General features: G+C 33.3%; 2 protein-coding genes across 3 annotated transcripts in view; one reads left to right on the plus strand and one right to left on the minus strand.

Annotated features, from left to right (window-relative positions):
* Nucleotides 1-13,903, minus strand: part of LOC142352258 (epidermal retinol dehydrogenase 2-like) — a 328,166-nt gene that overhangs the window by 96,501 nt on the left and 217,762 nt on the right. The window lies entirely within an intron of this gene.
* On the plus strand, nt 7,647-10,228 carry LOC142351819 (uncharacterized). Its single transcript, XM_075404022.1, has 3 exons — nt 7,647-8,625; nt 9,174-9,297; nt 9,707-10,228. The coding sequence occupies exons 1-3, from the start codon at nt 8,127-8,129 to the stop codon at nt 10,086-10,088; spliced, it is 1,005 nt and encodes a 334-aa protein (XP_075260137.1). The 5' UTR covers nt 7,647-8,126; the 3' UTR covers nt 10,089-10,228.

Genomic DNA, 13,903 nt, shown 5'->3' on the forward strand with positions numbered 1-13,903 from the left:
CAGATTATCACTAACATACAACTAGATGACAAGAAACAGATTCAATCAGGCTAAACGTCAATGGCGAAGCATGAACGGAGGTCCATCGGGGATCCCACTTCTCGGATCAACATCAACAAACAACCTAGCACTAAGTAAGGCTCGTGGGTTATTCCTAGAAGATAATGATAATATTGATATGAAGGATACCTATAAAATTACAATTGTACATCCTGCGATAGATGAAAAAGATGTTGTTAATAAAGAGTATTATGACAATAACTTATTATCCACTTCTAATAAAATAGACAATTAACGTAGAAACATAACTGAACGAAGAAAGGGTGACTTTGATAAAGTTACAACTAAAACATTACAACTAAATGAAACACAAGTTAATGAAGAACTAATTAATGAGCTTATTGAATCAACAAATGAAGTCAGAAATATTGTTAAGTTTTGTAATAATGTTACTGCAGATACTATCTCTAAAGATAATCAATTAAAACAAGAACTTGATAATAATAAGTTTAATCAGAATATCACTAACATACAAGTAGATGAAATGTTTACTACTGGGCTAAAAGAATATAAAGAAGTTAATAAAAAGACTAATTCTCTTATAGATGAAGCACTTTTAAAGAATAAAAGGACAATAGTACAATATATAATTGCTATACTTTTAAGAAGTACGTTGCTTAATAATAAAGAACAAGAAAGTCTAGAGAAGCATTATGGTTCTAAACAAGAAGATATAACGAAAGAAATAGAAAAAAATTTTAATAATTAAAATAACCGAAACCATGACTAACCCAACAGCAATGAGTGAGAGATTACTATGTCCCAACCTGTCAACCGTTAATGAACAATACATAAACGAAAAGATTCAAGCTAATAATAAATTTAACAACAATATTAACATTATAAAAGATATTAGAAATTATTATGAAACTGAAACTAATAACTATAATAGGAAGTTAAGTAGATATAAAAATTATATTAAAGTAGCTGAGATAACAGAAATAGTATTATCATCTATAGCAACAACTGCAACATCAATATCAGTTGCATTAACAGGTATAGGATTAGTTTATTCTATACCAACAGCTTTTGCTACAGCAACTGTTTGTGGTTCATTATCAAAAACAATTAATACTAAAATTAGAAATAAAATTATAAAGTGTTCACAAATGTATATTTTAAGTAAACAGTTTAATGTTAAGTTTAATAGACTATATACTAAATCAATGAATGATAATAAAATAGATAATGATGAGTATAATGATTTAGTTAAGGTATATGAGGATTATAAGAAGAACAAGAAAAACAAGCTGAATGTTTTTTTAAACTGAAATTGTTAGTGTTTAGTTATAAGAATGTATTTAGTAATAATAATATTAGTATTAAAATTTATCAATAATCATAATCATAAATGTAATATGATGATAATCATAATCATAATCATAATCATAAATATAATATAATCATAATCATAAACATAATCATAAACATAATATGATCATAATGATAATCAAATAATTATCACATCTCTTCTTAGTACCTAAGTATAACCCTCTTCCTTTTTGTACTACCTTTATACCTTCACCAGTAGTTGCAAATTTAATTAAATTGGTTGTGGCTGATAAAGCAGCTCTACGGTTTCTAGATGCAGCTGCACTTCCTATATTACTTGCTATTTCTAATGCTCTTACTGGATTATTGGCAACCTTCTTTCCAAAGCTAACTGTAGCTTTACCAACACTTTTGAAGAAATCTTTCGATCCCTCTGCTTCTATTGTTGCATCAGACACTGTCATTGACTTATTCCTTCCACATTTAACACAATTACCCTTTAACATTTTAGTACCTTTTGAAGTAATAGCTCCACTTATATTATTAGTACCACTATAATGTCTGCCACCAACACAATATGAATTAGTTTTGAACTTGTTTAAAAGACTCATTTCTATAAATAAAAAATAATGGAAGTTAAAAAGTATAACCCTTTGTTGTTATTAAACCTAAGCCTAAGGTTAGACCCAAGGCTAAGTTTAAGCTTGAAGCTAAGGGTCTATATCTAGAGAATAAAAAGAAATTAGATATTATTTATGCTAGGAGTTTTGTTAAGACAATTAAGAAATAATTACAATGATTTTAGTTATAATTATAACTATGACTTTAATTGTAACTAAGACTTTAATTATAACTAAGACTATGTCTATGATATAATATCAACCATCTTATTACCATCACTATTCACACTAATAACCTTTCTAGTTAATACTAATGCATGACATATAACATCTGCAACTGCAGCACTAAATTTAAAATTAAGTTGTATTGGTTGTGGTCCTATATGATCACTTTGATATCTAATATCAAATACATATATTCTATAACTACTTTTGATTGTTCTATGATTTATATATGGCTTTATATTATGTGGTAGCCCATTATAATCATTATTAAAATTAACAATCTCTTTAAACGCCTCATTATAATTATTGGTTCCATGATTTATATTCATTCTATCCTCAGGATAAAGCTAGCTACCAATCTTACAATAACCTCCAGTAACATTCATTATATCTAATGTACTTGCATCATGAGTTTGTTCATTAACATTATTATTTTCAAAACCAACTATTATATATTGTGGTCTTTCCATACCACTTTCCATACCAAGATCAAACAAGAAGTTAGTAGCATTGAGTACATTCTTATAAAATGTCTTTCTTTCATGATAACTAACGTCTACATTATTCTTTTCACTTAAACCCTTTTGCACAATAATTCTATTATCATTACTAGGATTAATAATAGGCACACACCATGATATATCTCTAATTTCTATATTACCCTCCTTAGCAACTGCACCAAACTGAGCTACTTATTAGCCAAACTGAGGAAAGTTGTTGGTGTAAAAATTATAATTTTGTATCATTTCTTATTAATAATGGAATAAATATAGAAAAAGTAAAAGAAAATATAAATTTATTGAAGTGTATAGATAATTTGAAATAAAAAATATATAAAAAAATAAAATATCAGAAAAGAGGGATTCACTTTTTAAGAGCGAAAAAGAGCGATCTTTCTACTGGGGGATCACTCCGAATAAGAGTGAATCACTCTTTAAGAGTGAAATGTAAATTTTGCTTTGATTTTTTGATTTTATTTTGATTTTATTTTGATTTTTCTTCAAATATAGAGCTCATATATAGTAGTGGGAAAAACAAGGGATCCGGTAAGCAGTAAATATTGACCCGATTCGACATGCGCGATTAGCGTATGGAGAAAGGGTCAAATTCTGCTGTTGGCTGGATCCCTTTTTTTTCCACTAATTTCAACTACGTGAATAATTTTTCCTCATTACAGCCGAGAAGAGACTGGTCAAAGAAGACAAAAAATCATAAGAGCTATAAGTAAAAATAAAATGCTTTAATCTTATGTCCACAATCGACCCGCGTAATATATTGGTTGACATTTTATTGTTCCAAACCCTCTTGAGGGGGGAGGAGCTATATACTCAACTGGTTTTCTTTTGTTCAGACAATTTTGACCGATTGATATATTCATCGTAGAGAGTTGTGAGTGGTATCATTAAAAAGCCCGTCTAGCGTAAAACGTGGATTAAAGAGATTTTTTTGAATTTCGTTTCTAGAGCGAGTTATCGTGGTTTCAATTTTTTGTGAATATTAGACCGATTTGCGTTATCTTTATTCACATTTTCCGGGATTTTTGCCAGAAATTTTATCAAATTGCTAACAATAGTACTGCTGATTTTATTATTAAAGACGAAAAATTTTTTTTGACTATTTTGAGTTAGTTTTTCGGCTAAAATTTTGGATAAATGTTTCAAAATTGAGCTTTTCTTCAACAAAAATTGCCAAAAATAAGCTTCTTCAGTCCACTTTGATTGAATTTTTCAGAAATACACATCCAAAAACAACTAAAAAATTTTTATGAACTACCAAGCAAGCTAGTCCTACTTACACTTCCATTGAGAGTAGTCAGGAGTTAAAATTTTGCCGTTTTTTGCTAATTTTATTCCATGATTATCAAAAACTCAGCATTATTAAAAAATATTTATCTCACAATTTATCTAGATTTATGACAGTCGAAAAAAATAAGTGTTCCTAATTGATGAACAGCAAAAGCAAGGCTTGCTTTGGTCCAACCTTGGACTGTTACATTTCAAAAAAAACGGATTGTAATCAGTCGCTTTTTTTAAATAAAATTTCTAACTTTTTTAGGTTAATTGCAGAAAAGAAAAATTCAAATCAAAGCTCACTGTTGACAGGCCCAAATGGCATCCTAAACAGTTCAATTCCAAAATACTTTACCAAGATTTATTACTTGAAATATTACGGTCGTTTTGACTTTTAAAAGTGTTTGATTTTTAAACAAACAGTGGCTTATTGAACATTGCCAATTTTTTTCTCTTAATTTGGTCAACTTGTAGCTTAGTATCCGCAAAGAAATAATGCTTCTTCTTCCTTTTTTTATTGAAATAAATTTCAATCTTTTTTGTGGTTTTACTCGTGAAGGTGTAGTTCTCTGGCTTTGGCACTACTAGATTTCCCATATTTTTTTTATTTTTAGGCATTGGCCCATTTTTCTAGTTTTTTCTCGTTTGTCACATTATCACAGTATTGAGAATTCACATGCTACCTTAATGGCGTTCACAAAGAGGCACAATTGAACATATAGAGGTCTTGAAAGTCATAGAGTATAGTTTCAACAGCTTCGACACCACTTTCTCGAAGTTATTTATTGATTTTTTACATTTGTTCCTAACTGTCGTTTTTACTTTGTATTTTTAGTCGTATGAAATTTCCTGGATAATGATAGGTCTCATAGGAAAAAATGAGCCTATATTCGGATTTGAGTAGATAGCCGAAGGCTTTCATGTCTTTGAAAGCAATTGTTTTCAAAAATTAAAAAGAGAGTTTTTAACTTCGTATTTCTGTTTGTCTATTTTTTACCTAGTCCCGTTAATTAGAAGTCTCATATGACATTATTATCGTTGAGGGAAGGTGTAGGTGTAAGTATCTTTTGTTTTTTCATGGAATTAGTTAAGAATTTACTGGCTTCGACACGGGTATTTCGCAAAATTAAATTAATTTTTGACTTTTGTCTACTTTTGGCGTTCTTTTTGTAGGAGTAAGACATATTCGGATAAATTACAGATCTCAAGCGCCTCCTTTAGACGAATAGACACCCTTTTTTATTTATTTCATTTTAGAGGGCCAATTAAGTTTTTCGGCTTTTTCGTTTTCTGACAAGTTTAATTGAATTTTTGTTTGTTGTCTCTATTTATTGTTTTGTTGTAACCGCATAAAAAAACTGAATAAGGACAGGTATTGATGACGTCCTATAGAGGCGTATGTGATCATAAAGATGTTGGATGTTTTCAATTGCTATCTAATGGTTTTCATTACTTTGCAATTGATTGTTCTTGAAAAAATTATGCCAATTTTTTTCAACTTTGTTGTTTTTTTTGTTCTTTTTTGTCTTATTGTTACCGAGCCTTTTTTTGGAGTTGTCCAATATCTTTTCTAGCGAAGTACAAATTATTTCGTTGAATTTCAGTTTTATTCGACGCTATTTTGCCCTTGTTAATACGTTTTTTTTAATTGGACAAGTTTTTGGATATAATTAACGTTTGTTGTCATTGTTGTATGAGTTTTTCGTTCGTCTTGACTTGCTCTTCTAATAATGGCTGACCTCAACAATCTAATGTGGCATTTTTCTTACTCCACTGAGTTATTTTCGTTGGGGCGATCTTTTTGTTCATACACATTTTTTTGAAAAATGATTGAATTTTTGGGTGTTTTCTATCTGTTCCTCATTTGGTAGACATTTATGCCAAAAATGTGAATGAGCGGGGTCAAAACTTTATATGCAAACGCACATTCCCCCGAGCCTCTATGTGGTTTTTAAGTTCATTTGATTTATTGATATAGATGGAGTTTCTTTTTCTGTATTCTTCCATGACAACTTTTTAAATTGTTTTGCTATTATAATATTGTTACACAGATCAAATATACGACCACGCAGTTCAAGTAGTACAAAAATTGAGCGTTTTTGTACTACTTTCTAGAAGCACTCTGTTACCAAAAGAATCAAAAAATCTTTCAACTTTTGTTCATCGTATATTTTTAATCTGCTTTATTAAACCTTGGAAATTAATTGTTATCGTATTTCAGTAAGTAAATTTTTTGGATCGCTGAATGAAGATTAAGATTAATTTTCAATATACAATTGTGTAAAACAATTTTGTTTAATTGTCAATCGTTCTTTCATAGGAGAAGGGAAAACTTTTTTGGGACAGACTTGTTTCTGGAATTGTCTCCAAAAACTGAGTCTTCTCAGATAAGCTGTTGATGTTGAAATATAGTGAACACAAGACACAAGAAGATTAAAATGGAAAACTTCTCCAGCGTTTCTTTCTTGTCATTATGAAAAAATCAACAATCAAATCCAAGGAAAGAAGACCTAACGTGTCATTCGTAAGTGTCGATCAATTTGTTTTTGTATTGAGCTCAGGACTATGTGCAGAGACATATTTGTGAATAAATAATTAGGATAATGTCTCCGAGTTTTCAACCTCGATAAATTGTTGGGTACCCGAGGGGCTGGAACATGATGTGTGAACGCATATGATTGTTCGTTCTATCACTCTTGTTTGAGTTTCATGATTGGCTGTGGCCAATTATTGATCAAAATTCGTATTTTTTCATCCGAATTTATCAGAACAATTTTTGTACAGTTTAGATCACCGTTTCCGAAAGCTGCTGCAAAGATCTAAAATACATTTTCGATGTTATGGGAATAGATTTTTCTTGCAGCTGATTCTGTTGATGATAATGATGATTTTGTTGAGTGTTATTTCTGATTTTGTCAATATTTTTCTCGTTTTCCCTGTTTTTCCCTATTTCTTTCCTCACCTATAGTAGTATAGAACTCACTCAAACGAGATTGAGCTATAAAGCCAATCAATTCGACACAAAACACACCTGGGCTGTAGGCAATCACAATTAATGATAAATGCAATAAAAAGTTAATTTGTAGCTCATCTATTTCATTCATGTTTATAAAAAGCACATTTTATTGACCTTGTTTCGTCTAATATGCCTTCTCCTACAAGTTGAATTGTTATTTTATTGTCTATATTCTCCTACCAAATAAACAACACTGACATACAAACAAAATCAACACAAATCCATAAAAACATCATTATGCAATTATCCTCATTTCTTACTTCCCCCACCCCTCCCCCTCTCCCCTCCCCCATTCTTTTCACCCAACTCTATCAAATATACTCACTCACTTATACAACCTATCTATCTATCTCTTCCACTATTGTGTTAAATTAACAAAATTCAATTGAAAACTGTTGAAAATTATCCAAAGATTGTGATTTTTTGCCTCACTTTGTGATCAGACGTAAAAGAGAAGTATATAAAACGCACTTAATTGGGCTCATAAAACACTGCATCGAATTTGATTGATTTTCGATATACACACACACTCAGTTGAAACCTGAGGAGTAATATTGTTTATTTTATTATTTAATCGACTCCCTTGAAGAGGGGGGATCAATATTTTATTCACTTCTGCGGCGTGATTAGGAAGTTGTTCCATCAAGTGTGACTTGAAATGAACATTAAATAAATAGATATTTGTTCATTTATAGACTCATGATCACTGTTTCATCACCTGTGCGTGACTTATTATTATGTTCACATTTTCTTATCTGTCTGACTATAGTGACAAGGTTTGAAAGAAGACAAAATAAACAATCGATCCCTGATAATTGATCTAACCTGATTTTATCCATTAATCCCATCTAAATACCCAAACAATGCAATAATAGTCATCATAAAACATTATTATCCCATCTAATCATTCTTATACTTTGTTTGTTTTTCACCTTGCGTTTATCGATTTATTGACTGAACTAGAAAATCCAGACAAATAACATTTGCAACATACTTTTAGACGAATAAGTAGTATCCATTTATCCAATTCAAATCAAAAACAATTTCTTAACGTTGATCAGAACTGACCAGTTACTATCGCATTTTTTATCCAAATTATAAATTTTTGACAAAAATTACAGTTTTCCAAAATATTTTTTAAAAATGAGTAAGAAATCCTTCTTGTCAATTGAAGACATTCTTTCAAGTCCTTCAGCGGGTCAAATCGACAATATTCAGACCTCCCGGATGACTATAAACGATGAACAGTCGCGCAGCCCATCAGAATCAAACTCTCCTCTCGGCCATAACATGCAGAACAATATTGTGAGCAAATTAATACAATTAGAGGAGACCAAAAATTTGCAATCGCAGTTTTCTGGGATTAATATTCCAGGCGCAAGTTCCGCCCTAGCCACCAATTTGAACGCCCTTATGGAAGCCGTAAGTGCAGTTGGACCCGCTGGAATATGCCAGAAACTGAGCCCAGTTGGCAGTGATGTGAGCCCAAATTTGACAGACACTGCATGTCATGGTGAACCGATTACACCAACAACTGCAGATCATCATTTGTCACTACTTTGGAACTCTTCAAAGACCGGCACTGGTGGTAACCCGGACATGACATCCAGTTTGAGTCCAGAACGACATCCTAATTTCTTGCGTAAGTTTTAAATGCCACTCTTGTTTTAACTGTAATTGAGCAAATTATTATAGCATTGTCCAGAGCATTCACCTGGAGCGTTCTGTAAACACGGTCAGTCTTTCGGGATAACTGTGTCAAGTTGCCACATGGAGGGGTTTCAGTCAGCATCATTTGAGAAACACCAGAATCCACAAAGCAAGAAAAATCAGGAATGCTAATTTTGACGAGCAATGTGATGAAATTGTGGATCTAGATTCACATAATATTCGAAAGGCGCGTTATGATGAATCCATAAACCAGTGGTGCTGTCCTCTCCCCATTTTGATGCCAGAATGTAGGGGGCGGGGTGGGGATTGGCGGCCTTGATATGCCACGGAAGTAGTAGGGGGTAGCGGGGAAGAGGAAAAGGGGGACCCGGAAAGTATCTCAACTGGGATTTGTTCATCATTGTTTGATATTTGTTGATTGTTTTATTTTTCATTTTTTGGCAATATTTTCGAATATCAACAACTGCATCTCGATGTTGTTTTCCGATCATTGTAGCAGTATGATTTTGTCTGTTTCAGTGAGTTTGCAGAGAAAACAGCAGAGCAAGCGTGAACTGAATTCTAGAAGACAGAGGACATCCTTCACTGCAGAACAGACCATCAAACTAGAACTCGAGTTCCAGATGAACGAATACATCACCAGGTACCACACAAACTCATTATGAGACATTGTTTACCTGCTTGAGAAGTTTTTATCGCTTTATATATAAGCTTTTAAACAAAAATTTCTAGCCAAGAACTGTGATATCTGTTCGATCAGTATTTAACAAAAAAAAAACATTTGTTGAAAACCGATCAAACCCACTGTTTCTTACGTCTAAAACCGAGCAGAGCCAATCTTTGTAACAAATTTTTGTCGTTTTTTGTAAGAGATTTTTGTAAGATAAAGAATAGACATCTTCAAAGATCTCGTAGCACGAATAGTTATCTCGTCTAGAATGTCCACAATTGTTACTTATGCATCATTATCAGTGTTTTTGATAATTTCACAGACAAGATATTTTTTGACCATGTAAGGAATGATTGTGTAAAAGATGTTATTTCATTTTCAGAAGCCGAAGATTCGAACTTGCAGATCTTTTGGGTCTCTCTGAGAACCAAATCAAGATCTGGTACCAAAACAGACGCGCCAAAGACAAGAGAATTGAAAAGGCCCATCTCGAATCTAACATCAGGCGCCAGCTAAACCAACTGGCATTCGGAGGATCGAACCCTTTTGGACTTTTACCCTCAACCGCAAATCCAGTCAGCACTTTTGCCGAGGAGTTGCACGTTTTAGACAGACTTGTAAATTCGGAATCACTGGCGGCCGAAAAATTCCAGCTAATGGCAAACCTTCAAATGCAAAGCAAACCAACTTTGGTTCAGAGTATAACAGCTAACAATCACATGACAGCAAAAAGTATGCTAGAAAACACACTTTCATTTTTGTAGGAGTATTGCACAATTAATGACTAAACTGTACAATATTTGTAAATTAGTTCAATAAATGTTATGTTTGTATATTTAGAAAGTTTTAAATTTGCAGTATAATTATGTATTGATATATCTGTCCGGTAATTCTGTTAAAAAAGAATTTCAACAGCACTATAAACTTGCTTTTTAAATGCCAAACAATAAGTTTCCAATTTTTTTTTGAAAAACTTGAAAGATTTTGCAAACTTAGAATCTCGCAAACTTCTGCAGTGATAAAGACTTAATGTAACAATTCAGAGGATTTACTCATAATATATATTATGGTCCGATTATTCTTTTTAATTGCTCTTGAACGAAGTTCATAGCAATTATTGTAAACGTGCGTGTCCTTTTTTATGCAAATTTTTCGCTCGACAATATTGCGCTTTGCTTCTAGAACATTCTTTGACTTCTCAAGTGACTTTTTCACGCTTTCGTTCATTATTTTTGAGTGATCTCTAGTGCTCCGAAGTTGCTAATATAAAATCGGTTGCAGCATAGAAAAATTATGTGACTCGTAGCGCAGTTGTTAGTGCGGGTGGACATGGATCGAGACTAAAGACCATGAATTAAATTGCCTGAGTCCGGACCAGCCTTTCCTATATTTTGTTTAGTTCAGAAGTCTTAGGTAGTTTTGCATATCGGAAAAAAGCTGATTTGGCAATTCGACTTTCATTCCAATCTGCAAAACTACTGAAAACTTCTCTGAACTAGATTCAGAATTTAGATACTGTTCGATCATAGATACTGCAATTTGTTTACAATACAAACGAGGAATTTTCTGACGTTAACTATGAATAAATGTGGCGTTAGTTAAATGTGGATAATAGAGACAAATTCTGTCACATTTAATTACAATTGCCAAAAGTTAAGAGTTGTGAATAAATGTAATTTAAGAGTTGTGAATAAATGTGATTATTTCTAATTCAGAGCGAATTTGAACTGGTTTCACCTACTGCCACTCTTGTCCACAGACGTTTATAACATAAAACGACAAATGTCGGAAGAATTGCTCTTGAACGACAGGCGAGGCAATTTAATTCATGGTCTTTAGTCTAGATTAATTTTTCTTTATGGGTGCAAAAAATCTTTGACCCCACTGGGATGCGAACCACTAAACTCTCGATTCATGGCCACCCGTACTAACCACTGCGCTACCATTCAAGCCATTTTTGAATTTATTAGGAAAAAACTGAAATCAGTTTAAACAGAAAGTAGTTTTTTTATTTCATTTGAAAGCTAATTTTTTCTTGCTTCTTTTGACATTTTCCTCAAAGTTTTCTCAGAAAAAAATTTTAAATTTTATCTGACATAATTCCTTATCTTACGGTTGTAAAAATCTACGGTAAAAAATTTAATCGACTTTATTCTTCGAACCTGACCAAAATAAAAAAGTGACCTAAATATCAAGGCACACCAACTGACGATTAGTTATTGAAACTGCTGTCCTAAAAGTAAATGACTCAAAACTGAAATTTTTAAATATGTTTAATCAAATCCCGTTTCGATAACAAAATTACAACAGCTTACCGTTAATATAGCACGTTAGACTTCAATTGTTCTTCGAAATTATCTAGAATTGCCGTGTTACTATAGAATTCAATTGAATTCTTGCTTTGGGGTTTGAGCAGCAAGATTGGGGTCTAAAAATACAACGGTTAAACCCGTTGACTACGCTATAAGCACTAGCCGATTTTGAGCCCAAATGTAAATATTTTGGGTCCAGGGTGAACATTTTAGGTCAATAAGCTAAAGTCGAGCATCTTATTTGAGTTGAGCTAAAGTCCAGCATCAAAAATTTGGGCGAAGCCAAAGTCTAGTTGAACGATCAGCTAATGTCTTTTCATTGACTGTTTGAGTCGAGCATGATCTTTTCAGATGGCATTTCGCATGGTCTTTTCATAAGTCGAGGTCTGAACTTTGAAGCAACCTTGTTGGATCACAAACATGTCCCAACGCATAGGAGAGGGGGTGCGTTCAGGAGTATGGAATAATTTTGTTCTGATTTCACCTGGGCGCTCGGATTCCGACATTCTTTGATTTATTAATCCATGTGGTCGTGGAATTTTTATCAGATAAGATTTGGCCAGAAGAACTTTTTCCGGGTGCGTTATGATTAGAGGAGTTTCTATCCGGCCAGATCTGATTATCGTTTTATTAGATCTGATAAGAAGATGGATGCCCTCACTGATATGTTATAAAAATCATTTGGGAGATCTTCCAGTATAAAAATTTACGAAGTTGAAAAAGCATCATATGAAAAACGAGCTTGTACTTGATCTCCTGACTATGTTGACTAAACTGGAGTAGATTTTTTGTTGGAAAGCTGACTCAAGCAATGAGGACACCAAACAGTCCATAAGCTGAATTGAGGACGACGAGTTATTAAATCCCGTACATTGGATTCTGATCGAGCGCTGAATTTGCGGCTGAGGAACAATATAGTGTTTGATTTAAACTGAAAGAACTATGATTTATTTAACTCCAAATTCTTAGAACTTATTATCCTATTTATATGATCATGAGAAAATTCTCTTGTTCTCAAATTCTGTGTAAAAAAGGTGATAGTGCCTTAATTTCAAAAATTGACCAAAGAGAAGGCGAGCGAAGGATAGAGCTATTCAACAGATTGAAGGGTAGGTAATTGAGGACTTTTTCAATTCCTTACGAATTCCAATTCATCTATTTGTTTGTTTCGCTACTCCTCCCAAACTGCTTTTGAATCCAATTCCATTTGACAATAATAGGTTCAGAGAAAGGTTTGATAAGAATAATGAGTAGAATGGAGTTGACAAAAGTGAAGCTCATTTTGAGAGATCTTAGGGCGGCCTCAATTTTCGGGTAAAACGAGTAGTCCTCAATATCTGACTGATAATCCTAAAAATAATTAATTTGAGGCGTGTCTGCCTGACTGTATTGGATATAAGATGAGAAAATGAGGTGACACGAGTATCCAAAGTACGCATTGTCAAAAATTGCCACCTTTTTCTATTTTGGAAGATTTCTGTACTAACCCGGACCGAACTCCAAGTCTATATCAGTACTAGGCAAGTCTAAATCCAAGTCTTATTTAGGTTTCCAGTACTGGGCAAGTCTAAATACAAGTCTTACAAGTCTGCCAAGTCTTAACCAAGACTTGGATAACACTTGGAAGTTGATTCCCAAGTCAAAACCAACTTTTCAAAAAATTTCGAGTGAAATTTTCGAATTCAAAAAAATTTCGCAACGTGCCACGATTTTTGCATTACTCTTTATGCATTTTATCGGGGCCCCCAAAAACTGATGCCAACTGGTGCCAACTGATGCCAGGGGACCCCGGAAGGTCAAATGGGACCGAATTGGTCCGTTTTCAGGTGTTTCTGGGCCGTTTTCAACCGTTTTTCAGCCATTTTTCAGCCGTTTGGAGCCGAATTTTAGCCGAAAATCAACATATATATATTTCAGATCTTGAAATGTCTGGGTATTCGAATCGAGGCAAAGTTATGAAGAAGACTGTGACGGTTCCCATGCTGTCAAGGGGCCCAGTTTTACAAAGTCGTGGAAACCTGCTCGATAGTAGTGGGAATGGTCAAAATGGTCTGCCACGAAATGGTCAAAATGGGGACGAAAATGGGCATATGGCAGTGCCGATGTACAGATTGTCAGAAGAGCCAATCCTGCCCTCTGTTAGTTTAGCAATGTATTATGGGCATACCAGGCATGCCATGGGCATACCACGGTATATTTTGGTGGCATATTGGTTGGCATATTGGCTGGCATACGGGCATTTCGGCTATATTTTGTTGTCAAATTAC

The sequence above is a fragment of the Convolutriloba macropyga genome, chromosome 13 (genome assembly GCF_964194025.1).
Source record: "Convolutriloba macropyga chromosome 13, txConMacr16.3, whole genome shotgun sequence".
NCBI classification, from domain to species: Eukaryota; Metazoa; Xenacoelomorpha; order Acoela; family Convolutidae; genus Convolutriloba; species Convolutriloba macropyga.